The sequence below is a fragment of the Phyllopteryx taeniolatus genome, chromosome 9 (assembly GCF_024500385.1).
Source record: "Phyllopteryx taeniolatus isolate TA_2022b chromosome 9, UOR_Ptae_1.2, whole genome shotgun sequence".
Classification (NCBI taxonomy): domain Eukaryota; kingdom Metazoa; phylum Chordata; class Actinopteri; order Syngnathiformes; family Syngnathidae; genus Phyllopteryx; species Phyllopteryx taeniolatus.
Window position 1 is genome coordinate 30,003,082 of NC_084510.1, and position 25,926 is coordinate 30,029,007.

The 25,926-nt window shown below is 42.7% G+C and overlaps 4 protein-coding genes across 17 annotated transcripts in view; 1 reads left to right on the forward strand and 3 right to left on the reverse strand.

Annotated features, from left to right (window-relative positions):
- Window positions 1–380: 380 nt before the first annotated feature.
- Window positions 381–4,907, reverse strand: ccdc51 (coiled-coil domain containing 51). 2 transcript variants are annotated; one of them, XM_061785104.1, is made up of 6 exons: window positions 4,767–4,907; window positions 4,194–4,254; window positions 3,957–4,101; window positions 3,364–3,501; window positions 2,771–3,142; window positions 381–2,096 (listed from the first exon to the last, which is right to left on the reverse strand). In XM_061785104.1, exons 2-6 carry the CDS (start codon window positions 4,196–4,198, stop codon window positions 1,644–1,646), a joined length of 1,113 nt encoding a protein of 370 aa, XP_061641088.1. In that variant the 5' UTR covers window positions 4,199–4,254; window positions 4,767–4,907; the 3' UTR covers window positions 381–1,643. The 2 variants fall into 2 exon arrangements, with proteins under 2 accessions (XP_061641088.1, XP_061641089.1); XM_061785105.1 differs by lacking the exons at window positions 3,957–4,101; window positions 4,194–4,254 and having other exon boundaries at window positions 4,767–4,900.
- On the forward strand, window positions 4,891–6,634 carry tma7 (translation machinery associated 7 homolog). The gene is made up of 4 exons (XM_061785106.1): window positions 4,891–5,043; window positions 5,334–5,389; window positions 5,511–5,598; window positions 6,254–6,634. Exons 1-4 carry the CDS (start codon window positions 5,028–5,030, stop codon window positions 6,286–6,288), a joined length of 195 nt encoding a protein of 64 aa, XP_061641090.1. The 5' UTR covers window positions 4,891–5,027; the 3' UTR covers window positions 6,289–6,634.
- Window positions 6,635–6,945: 311 nt separating this feature from the next.
- dnase1l4.1 (deoxyribonuclease 1 like 4, tandem duplicate 1) lies at window positions 6,946–14,827 on the reverse strand. 10 transcript variants are annotated; one of them, XM_061785097.1, is made up of 10 exons: window positions 14,639–14,827; window positions 13,243–13,406; window positions 10,888–10,976; window positions 10,049–10,137; window positions 9,864–9,950; window positions 9,483–9,780; window positions 9,039–9,196; window positions 8,627–8,723; window positions 8,307–8,382; window positions 6,946–7,479 (listed from the first exon to the last, which is right to left on the reverse strand). In XM_061785097.1, the coding sequence occupies exons 2-10, from the start codon at window positions 13,295–13,297 to the stop codon at window positions 7,292–7,294; spliced, it is 1,137 nt and encodes a 378-aa protein (XP_061641081.1). In that variant the 5' UTR covers window positions 13,298–13,406; window positions 14,639–14,827; the 3' UTR covers window positions 6,946–7,291. The 10 variants fall into 10 exon arrangements, with proteins under 10 accessions (XP_061641081.1, XP_061641080.1, XP_061641086.1 ...); XM_061785096.1 differs by having other exon boundaries at window positions 13,243–13,409; XM_061785102.1 differs by lacking the exon at window positions 13,243–13,406 and having other exon boundaries at window positions 10,888–10,973.
- Window positions 14,828–15,788: 961 nt separating this feature from the next.
- The window catches only part of flnbl (filamin B, like), a 33,661-nt gene continuing 23,523 nt past the window's right edge, over window positions 15,789–25,926 (reverse strand). The window contains exons 33-48 of one of the 4 annotated variants that reach the window (XM_061784936.1): window positions 25,644–25,727; window positions 24,735–24,819; window positions 24,165–24,305; window positions 23,891–24,019; window positions 23,415–23,588; window positions 22,109–22,471; window positions 21,634–21,786; window positions 21,103–21,225; window positions 19,552–19,818; window positions 19,238–19,375; window positions 19,024–19,139; window positions 18,728–18,860; window positions 18,478–18,654; window positions 18,122–18,340; window positions 17,852–18,052; window positions 15,789–17,029 (exon numbers count right to left, since the gene is read on the reverse strand). In XM_061784936.1, the coding sequence (XP_061640920.1) occupies window positions 16,842–17,029; window positions 17,852–18,052; window positions 18,122–18,340; window positions 18,478–18,654; window positions 18,728–18,860; window positions 19,024–19,139; window positions 19,238–19,375; window positions 19,552–19,818; window positions 21,103–21,225; window positions 21,634–21,786; window positions 22,109–22,471; window positions 23,415–23,588; window positions 23,891–24,019; window positions 24,165–24,305; window positions 24,735–24,819; window positions 25,644–25,727 (2,691 nt within the window). In that variant the 3' untranslated portion in view covers window positions 15,789–16,841. Of the gene's footprint in view, window positions 17,030–17,851; window positions 18,053–18,121; window positions 18,341–18,477; window positions 18,655–18,727; window positions 18,861–19,006; window positions 19,140–19,237; window positions 19,476–19,551; window positions 19,819–20,359; window positions 20,500–21,102; window positions 21,226–21,633; window positions 21,787–22,108; window positions 22,472–23,414; window positions 23,589–23,890; window positions 24,020–24,164; window positions 24,306–24,734; window positions 24,820–25,643; window positions 25,728–25,926 lie in introns of those variants that run through there. The other 3 variants (XM_061784937.1, XM_061784938.1, XM_061784939.1) reach the window with 3 other exon arrangements.

Sequence of the window (25,926 nt, forward strand, 5' to 3'; positions counted from 1 at the left end):
ACATATACAGTCGGAGAAACTTTTCCGCAGGAACAAAGTCACCACGGGAAGCCATTAAAGAACTAGTGCGGTCATAAAACCACGGCCTTCAGGGAATTACAGGGGTGGTAAACAAAGTAGTATATGGGTTTTATCTACACTGCGTGACCACATTTTTTCACACAAACACAGTGACCTGGATTGCAATGTCATGTGATGTGCGTCCTTGAAAACTTTTTCTTCTACTTACCAAGCAGCTTGATGACATCATCACCTGTAAAGGGCAAGAAAAAAAGGTTTATATATATATATATATATATATATATATACACACACACAGTATTTTTACAGTAGATGTGTGTGTGTGTGTGTTATTGTAAAACAAAACAAATGACAAAAAGTATGTTTGTAAGTTTAATGTTTTGAAATGTTTAAGCCCTGTTATAAGCACATCTGAAGGCACTGGCATCATATGATGAACACACACACACACAACAAAAATAACATTTATGGGAAAAACTAAATCCTTAATTTCACTCACATAACTAGTCAATATTTATTATTAATAATAATAGGCTAGGTATGTGAAATCAAATACAAAATATACTCAAAAACTAAATAATACAGGAAACAAGCCCTAGTTTCACTCACATCATTTTAATTTTACACTATTCAAAAGATGAGATTTTTGTATCTATACAAAAAAATGTCAACAATTTGTTTCAATACACTCAAGCATAAGTGTCTTTATCTCCTGACAGAAACGCATGCTATGAAACAATGTTCAAAAGAAACGTGAAGTAGACGTTGGCGTTCCGAAGGCGTGGCGTCACGTGACGCGCGCGTCGATCTCCCTGTCCGCATGAGATGCTCGGAACGATGATCGCGCTAAGAAATGACTCGCCAGCTGCTGCGGAGGATTTAGCGTAAGATTTCACAAGTTCAAACGTACAGACAACCAACACCTCTTAACTGTCCGATTAGTGTCAAAAGAATTTGAAAAAATATCTACTCAATCGCCACAGCTCTCGTGCCATTTTTTTTGGAGGCGGGGTACACCCCGAACTGGTCGCCAGCCAATGGCAGGGCACATACGATCATAGGCACTTTAAATGCTGGCAGGTGCACGCTGACTCTCATTAACATAAACGTGATGAGTTAATTCTGAACACGGCCACAGTCAAGAGTTAAGAGGGTGTGCACACTAGTGCAACCACGTTATCTTCATTGTTTAGTCTTACTTTCCCTTGTGAAAATATTTTGTCAATTGAGTTGTACAGGTAATGGATGAGTTATTTGTCAACAAAAGGATAAATATACAAATACTAAAAACAGAATTCTGAAAGCCATAACTTTTCTTTATTGTTGGGTTTTATTAATTTTTTTAAAGATTCGTGGATGCGTTGACTTCCAAAGTGTACGCTCCATCCATAATTGACGAACTTCAAGAGTCTACGCTGCCCGCCCGCTATGCTCACAAACGAGCAAAGCGGCACTCGGTCTTCTTTAAGTTGCGATTGGTCCCGCTGCAGCGTGACGTCATCACAAGTTCAGTAGTATTCGGCACAGGTGCTAAGTCACATACGAGCGAGTCACGCGTCGGTCTCGAGTCAAGCAGCGTGACTCCCCCACCTGTGTTGCCACGGCAACCACCACGGCCGTCTCTAAGCTCCTCCTCTCAGCAGCGCGTACACCGCCGTGACGGTGAGCGCGGCGGCCGTGTACGCGAAGGCGGCGTTGTACAGCGTGCTGCGACCGATGCGCTCGCCCGGCGTCCTCCGCGCGTCCTCCGCAGACCCCGGCGTCCGCTCGGGCACCCGGCGCGAGCCGTTTTCTAGGAGGTTCGTCACGCGGGTGAGTTCGCCACGGACCCCGCCGAGGCCTTGTTGTAGCTCCGACACTCGGGGTAAAAGGGACTCCAGGAGCGCCTCGGCCCTCGTCGGCGAGCGGTCGTCCGGGTCGGGGCGGCGCCCCTCGGGGACTGCGCCCCCTCGGAGGCTGTCGATGAGCGCCCCCAGCTCGTCCAGCTGCGAGCGATGGTTCCTGGCTTGGACTTTGAGGGCTTCCTGCAGGCTTTCCGGACCCTTCTGGGCCTCCAGCAACAGACTCTTGAGCTCCTACAAAACAACACAAACACAATTTGCAATTGTGTATCGCCATATTAGATTTTTAAAATAAGGGCCAGGTCATTCAAAGATGAGGTTGAGTTAAAATAAATGCATTTAATTTTATATATTTTTATATCAAACTTATTTTAATAGATAGTTATTTGTTCCATTTAATTATATTATTATTCTATTTAATTATATTATTATTATTACTATTCGTAGTTTCATTAAAATTAATTAGCCAATTAATACAAATAAAAACAAAATTTTATGTAAATTCATTTATCTACAATAAACTGTGAATATTTTTATGTATTTTTCAATATATAATATATATATATATATATATATATATATATATATATATATATTTGCAATATTGTTTGACTATATTTTAAATGGTTTTGTTGATAATAAATTAATCAATTACTTCATAAAGTTAATACAATAAAACTGTTTAGTTTACCAATATTTTTGTTATTATTTACAATAAATCACATACCAAACTATTCAATCAAATACATTAAAAATGTGAAATGCACATGTCAAATTGTTTATTTTACTAATATTTTAATGAGTTTTTTTCACCAATTATTTAATGAGGCAAATGAATTTTAAAAAATGACTTTCAATGAAGCAATTTCAGATGCATGCAACAACTATTCCAAGACGCTTTTTCCCACCTGCAGGCGCACGCGGTTGACGTACGTGGAGCCCATGACGCCGATGAGGGCGCCGAGCACCGAGCCGATGACCGACCAGTTCTTGGTGCGCTCGGCCCGCGTGCGCTCCTTCTCGTGACTCTCCCGCACGGCGGCCGAGAACGCGGCGAAGGTCTCGCGCTCCGACGCTTCGGCGTGCTCGTGCGCCGTGCGGAGGCGCCGCTCGTCCTGCAGCAGTTTGTGCTCCAGGGTGGCCAGCTCCAGGTAGTGCGCCTCCTCCCGGGACACGCGGTCCAGACGGGCCCGCACCTCCTTCAGGCGGCCCTGCAGGGCCTCCAGGCTCACGTGGGCCTCGCGCACCATCCCCCGCGACACCAGGAAGGCCGACTCGGCCTGGACGGCGATCGACGACAGATAAGTGCCCTGACTTGCGCTCTTCGTCTATATGTGCCATGTAGGGCTGCAACTCTCGATTATTTTAATAACTGATTAATCTGTCCATTATTTTTCCGATCAATCGATGACTTGGCAACCAAACCACTGCTTGTCTCTACGTGCCCTGTTATCGACTGTCGAACAGTCTGAGGAGGAGGTCCTTGGTCCTGTTTACTGACCTCTGTGACTTTGGTCTGTGCGTGGCGGACCTCGTTGAGGCCGACAAACTCCTCGTACTTCTCCCACCAGGTGTTCATGGTGGCGGCGGCCATCTGGGTAGACTTCTGAGTCCACTGCTGCCCCAACCGACCTGCGTGCTGCACAACAACAAACATTACTTACTTATTATTAATAATAATAAGATTAGTAATATTGTCATCATTAGGGATGGGTGAATACCGATACCAGGTTATCGGGCCGATAGTCAATGTATCGGGTACTTGTGAAGACTGCCGATACCAGCCACCGATACGAAAGGCAAAAAGATCTGACAGCGAGTAAGCACTCCTCGCCAGCAGTCGGCGCTACACTGTGGTGCTTTGACACATTGGTGAATCATCCTGTGTTAATTCACAATTATCTGTCATTGTGTTCACTGAAATTTTATGTATCAAAGGTACTAGTGGTATCAGCACTCGTTATCGGTGAGTACTCAAGAGTACAGTAAATACTCGTACTGGTATCGTTCTAAAAATAAGTTGCATCGAACAACCCTAGTTATTATTATTAACTACTTTTTTTTTTTTTTAATTATTAACAACCAATGCGTCACCTGTAAGACAGACAGTGCTCGCTCCTTGCCCGACGGACCACCGGGTTGGTGGCGGGCGCTGTAGGTCCGGACCACACGCGCCCGGACCGCCAGGGGTCCGAACAGGAAGAGGCGGGACCAACAACCCGAGCCATGAACTCTGTACCTGGCACAACCGCGACGAAAGTACAAAGTCCGCATCAATGAAACGATTGTATCGACTGTATTCTATTGTTGCCTAATTTATTATGAAAATACCTCATTGAGAAGTGCAATATGAGTCAGAGCTGCAATTTCTGCCCAGCGACGGAGACACCGCCTGTAAACAGATATATTGTTTAATAAAGGAAAGGAATTTAGATTTAGACAACCATTTTAGCATCACGGGGAACATAAACTGCATCAGCCCTTTTCCAGTTTTTTTCCTTGGCATCACCCCTTCATTTCTTCCCCCCAGACCCAGTTTTACTATCATCTTTCTTTCTCTCCTGCCTTACTTCCCTTTTACACCTGTTTTTTTTTTTTTATCCATGCATTCTTACAGCCTTCCATTCACCAGTTAATTAAATTGGTGTCTACCTACTGTTGCCCGACCGTTTATACTATTTAATTACTGCTTCTGCACACTTCTAGTTAGATGCTATCTTCCTTTCGTTGGCTCGTACTTGTGACATAAGTAATGACAATAAAGTTCAACCTCCTCCTCCCATCCTTTTAGATTAGCAGGCAAGCTGCTGCTAATGTCCTCTACTCATGTCCAATGGTAGCCACCTAGCATTTAGCTCCACGTATCTGTCTTGCTTTGCCACATGTATCTCAACATATCCTCACCTGAATTCTTGCGTGTTTCCGATACATTCATATCACGGTGATATTTTTCTGCATCCCAACGTCGTCATTCTAATGTGAAACGAGACAGCTAGCTTGACAATAGCATGTAAGTTTTGATCAGGCGTATGACGGAGCTTCTATTTCCGGGTTCAAAGTTCTTCTGGAGGTCCTCGCGGCGCGGCGTCTTCACTACAAGATTAGAGGCAGTGAAACAGTAACACGTCACTTTCTCCCTCATTTTGCTGTTATTCACTCCAAAAGATGTCAGGCAGGGAAGGTGAGACGTTGTTTTATATCGCTGCGAACGTTCGGCATCATGTATTTGTATAAATATAACATTAAAACGTAACGTAGCGTATCTGTGTGCGGACTAGCTGGCTAGTTGTTGCTGAAGAGAGCAGCGCTCGTAGGGAAATCATTAAATAATAATAATAATAATTCATCTAAATGGCGACAGTGCATTTCTGTGCAGTTTATGTCAGCCGTGGCAAGCATCTTTTGACGTTCCGTTCATACCTGGCTGTCGGTGTTCTCTGTTGACAATAACGCAACTCATGTCGCCGCCAGGAGGCAAAAAGAAACCCCTGAAGGCTCCCAAAAAGCAGAGCAAGGACTTGGATGACGTAAGTTCCCGAAACATTGACCGGCTGTGCACGCATTAGGTTCTTTGCAATAGTTCCTGCGCTCAAGCCGCACCTACCAATTCCCAATTAAATTGAAGAAGTGTATCAAATGGATGTGCAGGATGAAGTTGCCTTCAAGCAGAAGCAGAAGGAGGAGCAGAAGGCCTTGGACATGCTGAAGGCCAAAGCTTCTGGGAAAGGACCACTCGGTATGGACGCAAAATATTGTTTGAAATACAGATGGTGGAAAAAGTGTGAGGATGCCTGTGTGTGTGTAGGATATAAACCTGCATATGAACACACATTCTTATAATACCCTAAACATGACCCACTCCTAGATTTGAATCAGGACCTTTAATTGCTAACATAAAGATTGGAAATTTTAAGGTGTATTATATTACGTAATGGTGGCCATGGGAATTATCAGTTGCGTAAATGTTCGTCTTATGTTACAAAATAATTTGAACAACTGTAAAATGCTGTCCAAGTGTATTTCTAGATAATGCCGGACAGATTTTATTTCACAAAGATGCAACTTATGTGACAAAAGCTGTAATATGCTTTTCTAAGAATTTCGTAAAAACTAGACTGCATTCTTTAAGAGTTTGTTTCCGCAAAGACATCGTCATGGGCCACTCAAGTGTCGTTAGATTTTACAAAGTGTTATATTTTTCTGTATTAATGTAGACAATTATAAACAGAGTTTTTAGGCAAGGGCAACAATTACTTTTTTTTTTTTTTTTTTTTTTTTGCAATTTGCTGAAAGGCGCGCCCTCCCTCGGTCCCTATCCCCGACGACTTTTTATTTATCGATTGTTTGATTTTAACTGTTGCGTAGATTTTCCTGTCTTTTCCTTCCACCAGGTAGCGGCGGCATCAAGAAATCAGGCAAGAAATGAAGCCTCATGATGATTTTCGGCTCTGCTTCATGCCACTGCAGCGTGGCCGGTTTGTTTTGCTCCGATTGAAGTGTTTTTTGTTTGTTTGTTTCTTACCTGGCAATTGCCAGAGGCAGTGCTAACTAACTGGAGTGAGTGTACAGCTTGTCACGCCAGGTTTTTACAGTGATATTTTCTTGGCCTAAACACTTGTAGTCATAAACACTGACCAACCGTTTTCAAATCAAAGGTCAGTCGCTGTCCAAATTGAGAATTGCTGCAAAAGAAAAATCGCAAATGTTTTTTTTTTTTTTTTTTTTATGACATTTTAAATGGGGGAGAAACCAATAAAAATGTTTTGAAATCACCAACTGTGCATTGTTCCGTTTGTTTCATATATCTGTACGATTGATATCAGTAAGCGTAGCTAATGAGCTATGATAGTAAAATATCGCCATAAAGTTAGACATGCTTACGAGTTGCAGTATATCTTTACTGGTCAAGAGAAAAGCACGTCTTTAAAAAATGTTTTCCAAATATTGATTTTTTGTTTTTTGTTTTTTTTTGCACCCATTATCCCAAAAGTAATTTTTATTGTCATACGTTTTATGAATTGAGATCATCATATAGTATGTTTTTACACCCCTCCGCCACCCAAAGAAAGACTTGAAAAGATACTGAGTACTCCAAGACAACATATTTTTAATATTTCTATATAACAACGTGTGAACCAATAACCTACCGTGACACGCCTCCAAATAGGGTGCAAACTGAAATACAGTTTAAAAAGCAAAATAGCGTTGAACGAGGTCACAAAATATCAGACAATTCACAAAAATGTCTGTAAACTGGACGTATAGGTCTGATGTAATCAACTAGTAGACGTTATGATACTTGGCTATAAACAACTCCGATATTGAAATGTGTTGAAAGGAACTATTGTCACCCTGAGAAGGCCCTCTGGGACGAGGTTTGACCTGTAGACCAGTCTAGTGGCTTCAGTCCTAAACAGTGTGTCATTATTTCACTGTATTTTGCAGCGAGAGGCCGGCTGGTGGTCTGGCAGCTGTAGCAGCAGTCGTTCTTTTTCATCTCCTCGCTTCATTTTGGCCAGTTTCATCTGCAGCATCTGGATCTCCAGGTTGAGTTTCTCACGCTCCAGCAGCAGGTTTTCCTGCTGCAGCTCCAGCAGTTTGCTGTTCAATCGTGGACCTGCCAGGGTAGATTTGACCAGACAACGTTATTATTTTCCTATTCTACCCAGTGGAGTCTACTTAAAAGTGGTACAATTTGGAGTTCCACCAAAAAATGCTGTGGTGAAAAAAAAAAATGCCTGAAAAGTAAACCGTGTGTGATATCACATGAAATTTCAGCAAATCTCAATAGTCAGGCTCAGTTTTTGTCTTTTTATGTGATGTTACCATATAGGGGTACGGGTGACGCAGGCTTTTACAGGCAGTATAAAAGGGGCAGTGGAGTTCAACAAGAGTCTATACTCAGACCACTCCAATATAGTATGACTAATTCTGAGGATCTCAGAAACATCTATTGCAATGCAAATGATGCATAATTCATTAAAAATGATTTTTTTTTTATTGCCATAGATCAAATTGAAGGGCTGAATGCAGATCAGGTCGAGTTGCGGATTGGGTACACCCTGCACTGGGCGCCAGGCGATCTCAGGGCACGTACAGTCAAACAAGAATCCATCTATCCATTCTCTGTACCGCTTATCCTCACTAGGCTCGCGGGTGGGATGGTGGCTATCCCATCTGACCTTAGGCGACTGAACCGGTCGCCAGTCAGTCACAGGGCACATTTGCAGACCGTTCACACCTACAGACAATTTCGAGTCTCTAATGATGCTAACATGCGTGTTTTTGGAATGTGGGAGGAAGTTGGAGAACAGGCAAACTCTACACAGGAAAGCCTTAACCAAGCTTCGAACCCCGAACCTCAGAACTGTGAGGCAGACATGCGGACCGCTAGTTCAGCGCGCTGCCGTTGTTGTCCCGTACTAACATGAGAGCAGCAGTTACCTTCATTTTCTTGCGGCGGCTCGGTGAGAGACCTGAGCTCAACCTCCACCGGGTAGTGGTCGCTCACCTTCAGAGCCTGCAAAACAAACGGGCACAATATCGACCGATATCGCCATGTATTGCTTTTTGCTGACGATATGATATCGATACGCGTGTGTCACATCAATATCGTGGTGCTTGACCTTCGGATATGCCAATCTCAATATTTGCAGTCACGCATTGGAAAGCACCAAGAGTTTCTAATGTACGTCTTAGAAAGAAAGCGACGACATTGTACGGAAAAGCTTGGACGATGAGCCACATGCTGCTTCACCACGCACCTGTTCGTTGCTGAGGTCAAACGCTTTCTGGAAGTTGAAGGCTCTGGCGGAGTTGGGGACCACAGCGCGGAGCATGTCGTCTCCGTAGACCACGATTCTGCAACCGGGAAAATTCGTGAAATCCTTAATTGGAAACGTTTGTCAGCGCTAATGTTTCCCACCGTCCTAGGGGAGGTGAGGGAATCGAAAAGTCCACAATTTTAGGACTCGGAACTTGCTTGGCTCAAATCTAGCAAAGATTCAACTTGACGAGTCTCCCTTGTTAAAAATCAGCATTTTCAAGTTCGTGTGCCGTTTGTTTTGTTTATCAAAGACGAATTAGCGGGGACTTGACTTGCTTGAGATTAGCCACAGTTGCTAGCTTGAAACTTCAAGGTTAAGACTCGACTAAACTCCCGCCTCTGCATCCTACCTGTCGTACGTGTACGCGTTCCCCGTGCTGGCCGTGGTGTCCACGTCGTCTTCGATCAGCCAGTGGAAGTTCTTGTCGCTGCGAATGCGGATCTCCTGCATTTCGCGATCGGACACGTACGCGCCGTCCGCGTTGAAGTCGCCCAAGATCATCACGTTCTGTCGTGGGGACGTAGTTTGGAGGAAATGAGGAAAACTTATCCATCTGTATAGTATAAGGGCTTCAAATTGAGTAGCCAACGGACAAAATCTCCGGGAGTAGTTGCTATTTGAAGTACCGAAGGAAATGGCCCAAATGCCCCCAAAAGGTCCACTTCAGACCAAAATGTCAGACTTCCTGCGTATTTCTGGTCATGGCTTTTTTGACATGTCTACCAAATTTCATGTTCCTGAGTCTAACTGGTTACAAGGGCTGAATTTTCGAAAATGCTGACAATATCCTCACGTCAGTCCTCCACTTCTTCTTGACATCCTCAAAGACGTCAAAGAGCTCGTCGAGCTCGGTCTCCGAATCGTCCGGTTTGGTGTGAACGGGAATCATCACCAGGTCCTTCAGCACTGCCGCGGAAACACAAGCGCACACGTAAACGTTTGACGCGCACGTTTTGGCGCGAGGCCGACTCGTCCCACCGGTGCCGTGGCATCGGAACCTCAGGATGTAAGGGTCCCTGGCGAAGACGTCGCTGCCGTCGGTCGCCTGGTCGTCGAACTGATACGAGCCCACAAGGTCCACCAAGTCGTCCCTGCGCAGACCGGATGAGAAATCTGGTATTTGGCGGATTGCGTCTTTCCCACAACATCACAGGTGACGCCGACGCGTCTTCACCTGTACAAGAACAAGAACTGCTCCTTGTAGCTGGATCGTCCCAGCCGAATGCTGAGCGTCATCGTGTAGTGATGAGTCACGTCGGCCCTGAACACGCACGCGCGCGCTCATATTCATACATTTCATTTCATCATTTTGTTACCGTTAGAATTTGTTCTCGGTGCATTTTGGACGGTCGACTTTACGTGTTGAGGGCATCCAAAAGGGTTTCGATGGACGTGCCGCTGATGTCCACCACCTCGAGGATCACGATGATGTCATAGCGGCGGATAATCTGAGAATATTTGATATTAGATCATATTTGTAAACATAAATTAGCAAATCATTTATTGTTCTTCAAAAAAAAAAATGTCAATGAATGTTTCTTCATTTTCAAATCTCATATTGTTTTGGGGGAAAAAAACAACAATACATATTTATTTTCAAATAATTTGTTGCATTTTAAGTTATTAAATTTTTTTTAGAGTATTTGAATCATCAAAAATAGTGTTGGGTATTTTTAGATTTTCATTGAGTAAGAAATATGTTTTGGTTTTCAGAGAATGTTCCATTTGATCTTACATTTTAATTAAATGAAATAATAGTAGACATTTTTTATTTTCAAATCTGTTGTATTTTTTACATTTTAAAGAAAAAAAAAACCACTTTTCTTTCTTTTCAAATATGTTGAATTTAAATTTAATAGAAAATGTATTTCAGTTGTAGTTTGCCTTACATTATAAATAAAACTAATTAACAATAATTCTTTATTTTTGAATGTTGTATTTTATTAAATAATACAGTACATTATTTGTAATTTTCTAATAATCTGTTGTACTTTTTAAAAATGTAATTGTAATGAAAATGTTTTTTTTCATTGAGAATAACAATATTGCATGATTCTTTCCATTTAAATAATCAGATATATTTAAAAGCAATACAATATTTATTTTCAAGTAATCAGCTGTCCTATTCTATTTCATTTTTGAATATTAGATTTAAAAAAAAAAAACAACAACAACGAATAGAAATGTGCGCGCGTTACCTCCACCAGGATCTGAACGACTTCTGGGTCGGACACTTTGCTTCGTCCAAACTTCTGGACGTTGAACGATGCAATTTTCATGGCGGCTGCTGAAAAACAAGAAGAAGAAGAAGAAGAAGAAGAAGAAGCTGGTCAGGTGCACGTGTTGGAACACGCCAAAGGCGTGTCAGGCGTCACGCGTGGTATTTAGCACACAAAACAAACGCTTTCAGTCGCTGAAGGCCGGCCAAGCGTGGCGTCTTTTGTGAGAGCGTGCGCGCTGGGTTCTCGGCGTCCCGTTTTTAAAGAGCAGCAGCTGAGCCTCGAGGCAATCAAATCTTGGTGCAACACAGATGTGAAGCAGCTGGCCCATGCTAGTCGAGTGCGTGAAAGACTCGACGTTTTGCATCAATACCAGCTCAGAAGATACCTCCATCTCCAGGGACCACCAGTATGACCAACATTAAAATACAGCAACATAGTAGGCCCAAGGGTTCATCAAAAAGGCGCTTTTATTCCTAAAAGTAAAGTATATACATGGGGATATATATATATATATTTTTTAAATCAGTTAAATTTTTCAGGGTTGTTTACAACAATCTTCCCTGGAGTGTGTCAAATTTACAAGACGTACTGTATTTATTTTCACTTTTCCTGGACAGCAGAACTCTATTTAAAAAAAAATATGTATTCAAAACGTAAAAAAATTACAACACTGGGTTTTATTTTTTATTTTTTACAGGACATGTACATAGCTACAATTCTAACATGTTTGATTGGATTACATGTTTTGAATGTGGTAAATTTGATTTGTATTTAATTTAGTGATTCTTTGGAGTACCACTAGAGGGATCCCACGTACCACTAGTGGCGCTCGTAGCGCACCTTGAGAGTCAATGCCATCCAGAAAATGGTTGCGTTTGTAAAAATTTTTTTCAAATTTCGACCAAAACCTCCCTATTGGAGACAAAACAGCAAAAACAATACATAAAAATTGTGTACATCATTCTTACTTTATTTCCATGCTAAAAGTTGTATTTTTTTTTTTAAACTTTTTTAAAGATTTTTGAGTATAATATTTTTATTTTCAAGGGTAACGTCTTTTTTTTTTTAAGAGCGATATTTTCGAGTTATACTGCATTTTTTTCTGCAGTGTATTCAACAATTTTTTTTGGGTTGGCTATATTTATAAAATAAAAAGACTAACAAGAATGAAGGTTCGTAAAGTCACAAAAAAAACGTCTTATTTTGCTCCTCCCACCCCCTCCACCCCCCCCCCCAAAAAAAAAAAAAAAGTTGTAATGAGCTCTAAATGTAACGAGGACATAAGACTTCACTCTCCAAAGATTAGAAAAATGAAAGCACAATTGTGTGTCGACTCGACATCCCAACTTGTTCACCAACTTGTAAGCAGATGTCCTGTGGAAATACACCCTTTACTGACATGAAGAAAAGGTTCTTGTTGACTGATGGCGGTTCGAGGTTGCAGTCGTGTTGCAACACGACGACTGACATTAATGTTTTTCTTCTCGAAAAAGAAGAAAATGCTATTTTTGTCCTCATAAAAACACTTTTTTTTCCTTGAAAAAAATACTTCATTTCCATAAAATGGATTTTCTTTCTCCTAAAAAAAATCTTTTTTTTTCTCTTAGAAATACATGACTCTGTTCAAAAATTAACCCCAACACATTTTTCCTCTACAAAAAGATGTTTCCCGAACTTCCACCAAAATCTCCCACTTTTTTCAAAAATAGACAAAATAGAGAATACACTTTTTTCTAAAAAAATACTTGTTCCTTAAAATATTTAATCACTGTAATTGTTCCCAAAAAGGATACAAACTTTTCATTCAAGTTAGTTTTTTCATGTTGAAAATATAAAATTTCAAGAAATGCGACAATTTTAGTTGTCAACAGTGCAAACTTTACGATTTTATTCTTGAACAATTAGACTCATTTTCTCAACTCTAAAAATTCTCCCCCAATTTTTCTCAGGATATACAACAGTTTTTTTTTTCCAATAAAACATTTCATCTCATGAAAATATGACCACCATGAATTTTGAAAAATTGAAAATATACTATACAACCTTTTTCTTTCAAAAATATGTGCGCGTGTTGTTGAAAGTGTGCGTCTATTCCTTACCCTTACTGAACAACAATCGGCACAACTCCCGCTGCTTTTCCAATCAAAGACGAGCAAAAAAGAGAAGTGAGCTCACACTCGCTGCAATTTGATCCGTATTTATGTCCAAAGCTCGGCACGATCCCAGATCAAGATCACAGACACCCGCGCGGAATTCTGGGCCGTTTTTCCCTGTCCGAAAGTCCCGTCACTCGTAGACGGGAAAGGAGCGCCTCTCCCGCTCAGCCCTCACATTTATAGCTGATGCTTCGACACTTGCAGATGTGGCTGCTGTGCCCGCATCTCATCTGGCTGTTGGTGATAAGCGCCACCGGAGAGCAGTTGACATTGGTACTTCGTCGCCTGTCACCCGGCGTCACTTCTTGCAACGTCTGACACTTCTCTGCGACTTCCGCCCTTCTGTGCAAAAACAAGATTTAAAAAAAAAAAAAAAAAAGACACTTGCCAAAAAATATTGCCAAAACGTCTATGTTTAAGGCCAAAATCATATGAGAGTACTTCTCCTTGTCGCGCGCAATGTTAGCGATTATTTTGCAATGTTAGCTTTCATTAACTGGAATATTGTATCATTATTTCTTTAGCGAAAATATTTGCCTAACCCTTACAACCCCTTGAAGCACTTCTCAGAATGCATGCACATGGATGCACGGACAAGAACACAAACACACACAAACACAATTCTGCCCAGACAAGTTCTTTCAATCAGACAGAAGCAAGAAGCAACGGCGTGTGACAGGAATGTTGCTCCTCCTCCTCCTCATCTTCATCACCACAGATAAGAAGCACTTGCAAAACAGATGAAGACTACGGGAGATTGTTGTCACATATAGGACACACCCGGCCAGAAAAAGACTGAAGTCGACCATCGGCAGTCATGTGTCATCCGTTTCTTACTGTCCACATGCAATTAGTAAAATGGGAGATTGTTGTCCCATGTAGGCCACTACCAGCCCCCCCCAAAAAATGATTTTCAATTAAATTGACTGTAAAAAGTTGCTTCTTATTCAGCACACTTTGAAGCCTCTACCTGGCATGTGAACAACACGGGAGACTGTTGTCACGTGTAGGACTCATCCACTACTTAGCAGAAATTGTTTTCAATCAAACTGACCGTTTAAAAAAAAAAAAAAAAAAAGTTACCTGTTACTTATTGTCCAGTCAAACATTTGAAGCCTTGACATGCCATATGAGGTAGTCGTCACATGTAGGACACAGTCGCCACTACTTGCCAGAAATCTTATTTGATTTCGATTAAATTTACCGTTAAATAAATAAATAAATCACCTGTTGCTTTTTTGTCCAGGCAAACATTTGAAGTTTGTATGTGGAGAATGCGGCCGATTGTTGTCAAATGTAAGACACATCCACTACATGCCAGAAATGTTTCAATGAACCTAACCGTAAAAACGTCCCCTTTTGCTTCCTGTCCAAACATTTGAAGCCTCCCCACGCCGGATGACCAACATGGCAGATTGCTGTCACGTGTAGGATGCGGCCGGCAAGAATTTGGAAACCCTTTTGGGCGTTCAAACCGACATAATGGCGCTCGTTCCTTGTGTCTGCAGGCGAACATTTGAAGCCCCGCAGCTATTGGCTGCCAGTTGTAAAGACAGGAAGTAGTTGCTCACCTGCAGGAAGTGGAGGAAGTAGAGGAAGAGGAGAAGAGTCCACTCGGTCTTGTCTTGCCGAGCTCCTTCAGCGTTTTTTAGTCAGGCAGTCAGTGGGGACAAGTGGCAAACAATACACCAACTCAACACACACACACACACACTTGAAAAAGGCGATAGGCGACCAATGGCAGAAACCGTGTAGAGGAGGAACTGTTACACGTGCATTACTTGTGTGTGTGGTGGTGTGACGTGCATAGGGAGACACGCCCACAGGTGTGGTTAACCCGCCAAAATGTGAGTTAACGCGTGCGTGTGTGTGTGTGTTCTTGTCTTTGCGGACACATGGGGATGCAATTGAAGTCCACCTTCAGGAGAATTGATTGATTTTACCCCCAGAATGAAAAATATATTATTTTCTTCTGTATATTTTCAATTAAAAAAATAAACCTTTTGAGAATGAAATTTTATTCTACATGTTATTTAAATAAGTCTTATTAGATGCTGGAATAGATTAAATTGACTTTTCTTCCCATTAACATTAAACTTTTATCCAGTAAAAATATTTCCTGACAAATAAATTGCACCAAATGATGACTATTACTTGGAAAATATATTTCCTGTGTAACTTTTTTTTTTTTTAAATGCCATTGCTCCAAAATGATAACGCATAATTGTTTTATTAAAAAAAATAATACTTATTACTTATTCAAGGCTGTAATTATGTCATAGCTAACATTTCCCTTTGATTTTGTTTTGGGTGGAAAATACAGCGTATTTAATGTTATGGTCATAACACAATACTGCTTTTATTGTCCATAGATGCTATAAAACAAAGTATATAGCAACATTTAGATCTTTGGGTAGGTATGAAGCTGCTCAACATTTTGAGGGATTGAAAGTAAAACAATATTCATATATGAATTACTTGCAAAACACTTTGAAGGGCCACCCATTATTTAGTGCCATGACCTCCTGTGTAACGTTTTGGAAAAAACTGCAATTGCTACAAAATGATAGAATGCAAATTTTGCTGTAAAATCTTTTGGGGGATTAAGCATCTGTGCATTATTAACAAAAACTTATTGCCAGTTTCTTTTTAATCAAAACAAAATGGAGATGCTTTTGGTTCAAATGTATTGTACTACATAAAAAAAAAAGACAACACTCATTAGTTCCAGTTTTTTTAAATTATCAAATGTACACAGTTGTCATAAGTGACAGAAACCAAATGAAAGCATCTAAAAAGGAACGGCGATGCCGTCACTGTGCCCGGTTAACAACCGAATCGAACATTCGATCAGAACAAGCCAAGATGAACCCGATAATCACAATAAACAACAATCGCATGCAGGAGTACAGAAAAGGATTGTGGGAGTTCCAAGAGCAGGAAATCAAACTTCAGTAGTCACATAAGACTCCAGCTCAACAAGCGGGTTTCCCGTCAAATCACGCTGCCCCCTGCTGGATGGAGTGTGACACAGCAGACACCGGCTTGTTTGCTGGTTTCCAGTTTTGGCAACATTTGGAACACTTTGCACTCTTGACAGTTTCAGACAACTAAACAAGAAATTACAGTTTCGAAACGTATTAGCATTTTTATTGTTTTTTTTTTTTTAATGAGAAATTGAAGCGAACTGAGGTCAAGTGCGACATGATTCAACTTAATGCGAAATCAATTTCACTAAAGGTGGGACGTTTAGAAAACGCTTTTTAAATGTTCTCAAATTCCTTAAAATACGTGAGCATAGCAGCGGTGTCCACATTTATCAAAGTATTAGCCTTCTTTTATTAAATGTTAAAACTAATCAATGCAGGTCAAGCTACACTTAAGAAATTAAATACAGCTCGGGAAAAAAAAAAAAGTCACCAGTTTCTCTGATTTTGATATTTTATTTCTAGGTACAGTACAAATATTGTCATTTAGAGCATTTGATTTGCATAAAATGAAAACAAGTCAAAATACAGAAAAAGGTCGAGCATTTGTTTTGTCTTAATTTCTTTCGAGCTGTAGGTCCAGATTTGTGAATATATTTCAAGGAAAAAAATATTAGCATTAGGATGGTGTCTTGCATCCCTCTCAATCTTATTTCTATTCAGTGTCATGTTCAATTCTATTTAAAAAAATAATAATAATACCTCGGGGCTGTGGGGGGGGAAAAAAAACAACACACAAATGGTCCCCTTGCCCACTTTGGACACCCCCGCTTGGGCTTCGCCGGCATCACGGCACGGTGACGTGGAAGGGCGAGCCGGGGATGTGGTCCTCGCCCCACTTGACCACCAGGACGTAGTCGCCGCGCTGGCGCAGCACGTAGCTGACGTTGTAGTGCAAGTCGCCCAGGTGCTTGACGAGGACCTCCTCGCAGGGGACTTGGGGGCCGTGCACGCCCACCACCAGCATGTTCTTACCTGGGGGGCGCGTTAACGGCCATTAACACAATGTGTCAGATTGTATACATCGCAATCACAGTCTGCGTGAATTACTCCTCTCTGGGGCCGGAGGTTTCGAATTCAATCCCGGCTGGCCATTGGCTGGCTTTCCAGCGACCTCCGACACCTCTTTGGGCAAAAAGGTTATTCGGCATCTTTTTTCATTTCAACATTTAATGTTGTTCTTGGCAAAACCGTTTGTTTATTGTTGTATAACATTTTATTTAAAAATATATATATATTTTTAGACCTTTTTGTAGTCAAACCATTTGTTTTGATTTAATCAACTACATTTATGTATTTTTTTTTTTCCCCGCTATTTTTCAGTCAAAATATTTATGTACTTTTTTGCTGTCAAAATCATGTTTTGATGCATTTTTTTTAAAAAATTACATTTTTATATCAATTTGTAAAATTTTAGATATAGCTCAAAACCAACCGTTTTAAGGTATTTTTTTATAGTTGTATGTTTATCAAAATTATTTATTTATTCATATAGTTTTTACATTTGTCAAAATCATCTGATGTATATTTTGTTGGTTTATTTATTCATGTTCATTTTTTAAATATATTTTAGTTGTTTCGTATGTATAGTTGTATTTTTTTTTTGTATTTTAATAGTTATTTATTAGTATCTATTGAAGACAACAAATTAGCATTAGTCTGGAATGGTAGGTGGTGATTGGTGGAGAACCAGGAAGTGGCAAATGATCAAATGAATATCACAAAATGTGTTACTTTTTGTGAAGCGCGTCGCTGCAAATTGTGCCGTCGCGCGAGTGCGAGTGCGTCGGGGCTCACCGGCCTTGCTGCAGTCCACCGAGAAGCTGCTCTTCTGGCCCACGAAAGCCTTGCTGAGGCCCAGGCCTCGGCTCAGCACCTTGCTGGCGTCGGAGGCGGGCGAGCCGCCGCCGCCGCCGCCGACCTCCGGCGTTCCCGCGGGGGGGTCGAGGGTCAGCGTGGACGACACGCTGGCGTTGGTGACGTTCACCAAAGGAGGACCTGCAAGACGCCGCAGACGTCAGAACGTGACGGAAGGAGCCGGAAAGCGGACAAAGGAGAGGTGCCGACCCGTGACTTTGGCCACGAAGGGGCTGCCGGCGATGTGCTGCGGCCCGCCGTACTTGACGGCCACGACGTAGCTACCCGGCGCCATGGGCGTGTAGAGCACCTTGTAGCCCTGGGCCACCTCCAGACACTCCATCTGAACCTTGGACGGCCCCTCCACCGTCACGGCCAGCGCGCCCTGGCCCGCCGCCGCGTTGTTGATGATGAACTCCGACTGGACGCCTGCCGAATGAATATATATATATATATATATATTTTTTTTACAATTTTATCTAGAAAACTAGTGTTTTCTTAAAAAAAAAAAAAGTTACCCCCAAAATATGACCATGAAGTACATATGATATAAAATGGAGACGAACCTGTGGTTCCTCCCTCCAGTCCGGCGCCGTACGCCGAGACCAGCGCGGCTTCTCCTCCGCCGTGTTCGGGCGAGCCGACCATCACGGTGAAGGAAGCGGCGCGGCCCTGAGAGCCGAACTTGACGTCCACCGTGTGGAGGCCTCGCTCCCGGGGGACGAAGCGGATCGAGTACTTGTCTGACGCGGCGGCGAAGTCGGGTTAGCGGTGATCGTCGGTAGGATCGGGACTCACACAAACATGTACGCACACCTTTTTCCAGGTGAGTGATGACACACTCCTCCTGAGCTCCTGAGGGGCCGGTGACCTTGGCCTCCGGTTTTCCTTTGGCTCCTTCCATCGACACGTTGAAGGACGCTGGCTGATTCACCTTCAGACCCGATTTCTGCACACACACACAATTACATTAATTCATTCGATTTTTACTTTGTGTCTGTGTCTATATCAGTTTTATTTCATTATTATTTTTTGTAGCTTTGTTGTCTGAACCATTTGATATGTTCTGGGATTTTAGTTAAGAAAATGAAATACTTTTAGTAAAAAACGACCTGAAGTCCGGCGACGGTCGGGCGTTGGCCGTCGTAGGGGGGGGCCACCACGCGGACCAGGTAGGGACTATCTGGGATGTGCTGCTCGTTGAATTTGATGGCGATCTCATAGTCGCCTGGAGGACGACATGAGTCATACACGCAGGAGGAGGAGGAGGTGAGCATCAACACGCTTTGAATGTTTTCATTGATGTGTTTTTTTTTTTTTCTCTACCGGGCTCCTGCGCCACGTAAGAGACGCCGCAGGATCCGTCTTTGCGATCATCGAAGGAGATCTCGGCCCTGCTGGGGCCCTCCACGGCCACAGACAGACCCCCGGCGCCGGCCTCTCTGGTCCAGATACTGAACTCCGCTGCAGACAAGAGTTAGGAAGGAAGTCCTCTTGACGTGCGTTAACCCAATGGCACTGAGAATGCGCGCCCATAGAAATGGCCAACGTGACCATGAAGTGGCTGCTTCGAAGCAAAATGGCAAACTTTGTGTCTTTTCTTTGTGCGCGCGTGTTCGTGGGGGTGCGCGTGTACCCACCTGGTTCTCCCACCAGCGCGCCCTCCAGTCCCGGGCCTCCCGCTTTGACTTTAGCGGCACCGCCTTCGCCCAGCGGCCCCACGGTGAACTGGAAGGGGCTGCCCGGCACGTGGGCGCCACGGTACCTGACGCTCACCCCGTGCACGCCCATCTCGGTGGGCACGAACTGAACGCAGTAGGTGTCGTCGCCCGCGGCCACCAGGCGGGCGGGCTCGGTGGCGCCCGACGGGCACGTCACCTCGGACGTGACCTCGCGCATGTCCAGGGCTGTGGGCATTAAATGAATTTAATCATTTTAGTTATTTTACATATATTATTCAAATTTGAATTAGTATTAAATTAAAATAAAAAATTACCCCCCCTCCAAAAAAATAAAATACAATTACAAAAACAACATGCACATTACGTTGTCATCCAAGTCAAACCTACTGGAAAAAAACAAATATGTATAGTTTTGTTTTTGGATATAAACAAAAAAAAATTGCATTTTTAAAGTTTTTAAAATCTGGGAAGAATTCTCATTAAAAGTAAAAAGAAAAAAAAGTTTCTGTATCACAAGTAAATATATTCGATATAATTATTATATAGTAAATGTGCAAAAAATGTATTCCTCCAAATTTTGTAAAAATTATAATTCAAATTTATTTTTTACTAAAATAAAAAAAAATAACACTTGGAAATTAATATTACGTATTATACCAAATTTAAAGGAAATGCAGCACAGAAGTAAAAATAATATTTCTTAAGTGAGAACATCCCAAAAGTGTCAAATAAATGGAGCAGACTGTCAAAAACACTCCGTGCAAACCTCGGCCACTTTCCCACCAGACGGCGGACGAAGGCAGAGAAGTGAGAAGAAGACGAAGGAGGAGGAGGAGGAGGAGGAGATGCGAGAGAGGAACGAGCGAGACGCGGTCGGGAAGAAGCAGCTCACTGGAGGAACATCATCTTCATCAAGATGAGGAAGGGGGGGGGGGGGGAAAGGGAGGAATGGTAGAGAGGAAAAAAAAAAAAAAAAATCAGGAATCAGAGAAGGAATGTTGGGAAGGAAAAAGAAGAGAAATGAATTCAAGAAAAGCTTTGAGCCAGTGACAACGCATCTCAGGGAACAACTTTATCATTTCACGTTTAGTTCCACAAAGCAAACGCCATGTCGAGCATTTTGCAATGGAGCAGAATTGGGAACTTTCATTGGACTTTGACATCAAGCAAAATCATGTGACCTTTTTTTTTTTTTTTTTTTTTTTAAACAACAAAAATTCGTACAACTTTGATTAGCTTCGTTCTACGTCAATGGAATCCAAATTTTAAAAAATCTTTTGTTATACAGAAATGGCGTTTTCAATTTCTTTCTTCTTTTAAACATAGGTGTATTGATTTATCGTTTTTTAAATTTCCAAAGCAAAGGTTTGTGACATTTTAGCCGACACACAGTTTTTCACCGTGCCAGCATTCAGTTTTAATGTTCTTTTTAAGATAAAGCAGATTTATGTGAACTTCTATTGCTTTTTACATAGAGCAGTATCTTTTTTGTACGGTAAAGAAAGGCACCTGGTATCTTGAGGCTGAGGTCACAGATGCTGCCCACGCCAGCGACGGGCGCTGCCCCCTGTTTGCGGGTGATGCTCTCCCGGATGCGACCCTCCCCCGTCACCTGCACTGTGAACGGACTTCCTGGAGTGCACACACACGCGCGCACGCACACAATTGCATGAATGGCACATCACGACTGAAAGAAACATGCAATGGATCTAGTACTCAGCCCTGAGGGACAACACCTCCATGACACTTTTTTATACAATTAACATTTGCGTTCATGAAACCCTTTCCTCCATACATACAGGCAGGTCTTTGTCATTAAGCTTTTGGGGAAACTCAGAGCTGAACCCAGTGGAACACCACTGTACTGTTGGCAACAAATTTACAACACAATTGAGAATAAAACACACAATGTTTGGGTAACTGTCAGCAACTGGGCAAACCCAAGAACGGGCAACAAAGCTGACTTGATGACACTGAGCGACAGAGCAGGCTACACAATGGGCGACATCGTGGCCTCACGTCGTCCGTTTTTCGTCGTACCCGTGATGTGCTTCTCGGAGAAGCGAATGGAGACGATGTAGTTTCCAGGCTCGGTGGGACAATAGGTGACACGGCACGTTCCGTCCTCCATGTCCTCCGTCTGGATGTCCACCTTACTCGGACCCTCGATGGCCAGAGCCAGCCCACCGTAACCTGAACGCAACATCAAGTCTTATTATAGTCCCTTAGCTGCACCCGTGTAAAATGGAACGCCTCAACACAGGTATCAAGTTCCACATGCGACACTCACTTCGCCTGCCCAAAACTATTTTATGAGTCGCACCAGACATCATCTTTGACTGTTGGATGCTGTGTTGCTGTGTGAAAGCAGAAATATCCCGCCTATGCTGGGTTTGGTGGAAAAGCCACAGGGATGACTTTGCCACTTTCATTCTAAAAGGCCAAAATGAGTAATTGCTCGATTTACGCCTACGGCTCTGATGTGGCAATTTAGTGGAAGCGACACTCTGCTTACCAGCCTCACGCGTGTCCACCTCAAAGCTGGCGTCGGCGAAGGTGGTTCCCTGCACGAGTCCGTCGCCGTGCGCCCTGACGCGCCCGGCGTCTCCGATCTCGGACTGGACGATCATGATGCTGATGGGGCTGTTGGCCACGTGGCGTCCGTTCTTGGTGATGCTGACCCGGTGCTCGCCCACCTCGCGGGGGATGAAGGAGATGCCCACGTGGTTGTTGGCCATCCTCTTGAGCAGGCAGGGCTCCTCGCGGCCGGACGGCGCCGCGATGCTGGCGCTAAGGAGACTCAGGTCCGTCTCGTTGATGTTCAGGAAGAAGTCGGCCGCAGAGCCCAGTTTCACCTGAGAGCGGCGCTGTTTGTCCTCTGTGGCGCACACAAATGAGCGCTTTGTTAGCGCAAGAATAACAAGAACAAACTAATTTCCGAACGTTTACATCACAAGGGGAGGATTGGCATCTGCGCACTACTCGTACTAGTGACAAAAGTAGCTTGCAGTGGTCAACTAGTGCAGTTTTACCTCACTAGAAACATGTATTTGTCCTACTAACTGTATATATGTATTCTGTAAATGCATGTCTGTTTGACACTTGCGTGCACGTGTTTTTTTTTTTGTACCTCAACACTGGAAATTGTGAGAGGCTCAATTGATTTTCATAGTTCCTGTGACAACAAAGTTGAATTCTATATTCTTCCTGAGGACAACGACCGTCATAGTAAGTGGACCTTAAGATGGATATGAATGATATCGCCGACATCGGCGCGCTACTATTACGACTAGTGAAGCACTAGATGTTAACAAGTAGAATTTTGGAATGCCACTAGTAGTGCAACGTTTTACCTCACTAGTAACGTAAATGATCCCACTAGTATGTCAATGTAGTCCTAATTAAGCACAAACTGTTTGCTGAAAAAAACTGTGCCCTTTTTATGATGCTCTAAGATGGCACCAAAGCCTTTTCTAATTAGGAAAGTAGTACAGTTGGTCCAAGGAATTATGTTGAAGTGATATCTCGACTGAGAGACTAACATCTCCGTATGCCTGGGAGGAGCCAAGTTTAGCCTGGGTTGTTAGCAAATGTTACGGCGAGTCTTTGCCGCATGCAGATGCACACTTTTGGCGCTTTATTCCCCCAAATAAAATAATCCGTCAGCCATTAATATTTTAGGGTAATATCGTAACATGAGTTTGAAATTATGTTTTGGTATTGTAATTTGTGGTCTATTTACAGTTTAAATGCAATTACTAACAGTGTTGGGGGTTATCAATTCACTATCCCTAAATTTGTGGGAGGCGTATGGTACTGACCCGTGATCCTGGCGGTGAACGGGCTGCCGGCAATGTGCTCATCGTTGTACTTGACCAGGATGTTGTAATCTCCCGGCAGCGTTGGAAGGTAGGTGACGCTGCACGTGCCGTCCTTGTTGTCCACGCAGCTGATGTCCGCCTTGGACGGACCCTCGATGGCCAGGTCCAGACCACCTGGCCACAACAACATTCAGCAAACCCATTAGTTATCAGCAAAGAAACATGACAAAGATACGGATGGGCAATGGTTCTAGTACTCAGCCCTGTGGGACTCCAAATTCCTAACACTTTTCCATAATTATCATTTGCATAAACAAAAGTCTATCTTTCATACACAAAAATAAATTTTTGTCATAAAAAAAATAAATACAAATTTGGAAAACCGCACCCACTGCTTGAGTTGGAAACTATGCATGTGAGAAAGTAGGCCCCCCACCCCAAATAAAAAACAAATCACAATTGGTTGAATCTTGCACCTTCAGCCGCATCCTCCGTGTTGACGGTGAACGCTGCAGTCTTATTGGCCACGCCGTAGCTGAGGCCCGGACCGTAGGCAGACACGCTGGGACTACTGGAGCGGTTCACGTAGAACTGGAGAGGAGACTCTGCGACAACAACAAAGATTTTTTTATATAGTGCATTAAAATATGGAGTATTCGATCAATCGTTTTAGCTGTCGAGTCAACTATATGGTGATTCGGGAGTGGGGAACGAGAGAATGATTCCGAACGCAGCCAATCATTTACATACCCGGAATGTGCGCTCCGTTGTACTTGATGTGCATCTCATGCAGGCCGGCCTCGGTGGGCGAGTACTGCACCGTGACCGTCCCGTCCAGGTTGTCGGTGATCAGCGGCTGAGCGGACTTTCCCGACGGCATGAGAACCTCGCCTGAAAGAGACCGCAAGAGCCTTGATTGTTTTTTTAAACAGCCCCCCCACAAAACAATAGGGGACCGCCACAGTCCAGGAAGAATACAGTAGTATACTGTGTATATATAATTTATTATTTTCGATCAACATTTATTTGTTGTTCAATGTGTTTATTTTCAAAAGGTGTTTTTAAAAAGTATACTGTATAGTATATTTTTTAAAACTACTCATTATATATATATATAAATTATTTTAAAACATTTAAAACAATTTCAATTTATTTATTTTAAAATATTAAGACTTTGGTAGTTTTAAAATTATATATACATTTAAATGAAAACCATTTAGAAATATTTAAATGAGTCAAAATGAAATTTGTTAAATCATTGCCCTGCTGCTGTTCATTTGCTTTATTGTCAGCAAGGATTAAAGTCTGGGTGTGTCTGACCTGTGACCTTGCCCCTGTTGAAGGAGAACGGAATGACCATGTGGAAGGGTCTGAACCCGCTGTCGGCCAAGTCTTCAGACGTCAACTGAGGGGGTGGACAAGTGAGCGTCACTCAACAAATACGACAAAGTCATTGGTTAGTGTTAGAAAGACGCACTCAGCTGCATCATGGGGAGTGTAGTGCAGTTATTTGCTGCAAATTGGTGAGCAGCCGTCACCATGGCGACCAGCTTGACAAGCAAGCTGCATTCCCATTGGCTGATGAGCAATGAATAGTGTCGACGGACAGAAGCAGTGTCCAAGCGGGCATTGTTTGAGAATGGAGAGCGCATTGTTCTCGTCTTTCTACCGGAGAGCAGCGCAACTTGTTGGCAACTGTGTGTGTTGTTTTTCTCCCCAACAGTGGCAAACATTGCACTGTGAAAGGAAGACTGTGTGTGTGTCTGTGTTCTCATCTTTCTATCTTTGTGTTGCACAACTTTTGTCATTCCACTATAAGGATGAGCGTGTGTTCGTCTTTCTATCCTCGTGGTGTTTAATCAACCAAGACATTTTGCAAACCTCTTTTACTTTGGAAAACAATTATCAACATTTCTGCCTATTTTCAGACATGTTACGGACCAAATGGATCAATCAATTTGTTTGGGCATTTTCTGCACTGTTAAATTAAAATAATGCCATGTTTTTGAATAAAAGAATGGTGGGGGGGTAAAATATATAATCCATCGATTAATCTAATTACTCATCGACAGATTAATCAATTATTAAAATAATCGATAGCTACAGCCATAGTCACAACCTTTGTTCATCCAGCCTTTCATGTGTGGACATTTTTGAGTGGTACAAGTTATGAAAATGCCAGAATCCGTGTGTGCGCGCACGTGTGCATGCATGCGTGTGTGTGTGTACCCAGGGCTGAAATCCAACTCTTGATGGAGCGGCTTGTTGTTGGCTTGACGTCCGCTCTTGCATGGCGGGGACCGCATCGGTCGCCTGAGGACACCACAGGAAGGTTTGAAAAGCTGACACTTAACTTTTTCGTTGCCTCAACAGGCTGCAGTAGCATTTTTTTTGGGGGGGGGGGGGAGGTTCTTTTACAGATTAAAAACTCACAAATTTGGTTTGAAAAAAAAACAAAACATTGAGTGCAGCAGTCTATATCGCTTTAAAAATGCAATACAGTCACCTTCAG

Coding starts and splice junctions, on each gene's coding strand:
- dnase1l4.1 (XM_061785097.1), bottom strand. CDS start 13,297: ATGAGATGCGGGCACAGCAGCCACATCTGCAAGTGTCGAAGCATCAGC. Junction 10,138..10,887: donor TCGTTCAGATCCTGGTGGAG/GTAACGCGCGCA, acceptor AAATATTCTCAG/ATTATCCGCCGCTATGACAT. Junction 9,951..10,048: donor CTTTTGGATGCCCTCAACAC/GTAAAGTCGACC, acceptor GTGCGTGTTCAG/GGCCGACGTGACTCATCACT.
- tma7 (XM_061785106.1), top strand. Junction 5,390..5,510: donor AGAGCAAGGACTTGGATGAC/GTAAGTTCCCGA, acceptor ATGGATGTGCAG/GATGAAGTTGCCTTCAAGCA. Junction 5,599..6,253: donor TTCTGGGAAAGGACCACTCG/GTATGGACGCAA, acceptor TCCTTCCACCAG/GTAGCGGCGGCATCAAGAAA.
- ccdc51 (XM_061785104.1), bottom strand. Junction 3,502..3,956: donor GAGCACTGTCTGTCTTACAG/GTGACGCATTGG, acceptor GTTGTTGTGCAG/CACGCAGGTCGGTTGGGGCA. Junction 2,097..2,770: donor TCAACCGCGTGCGCCTGCAG/GTGGGAAAAAGC, acceptor GTTGTTTTGTAG/GAGCTCAAGAGTCTGTTGCT.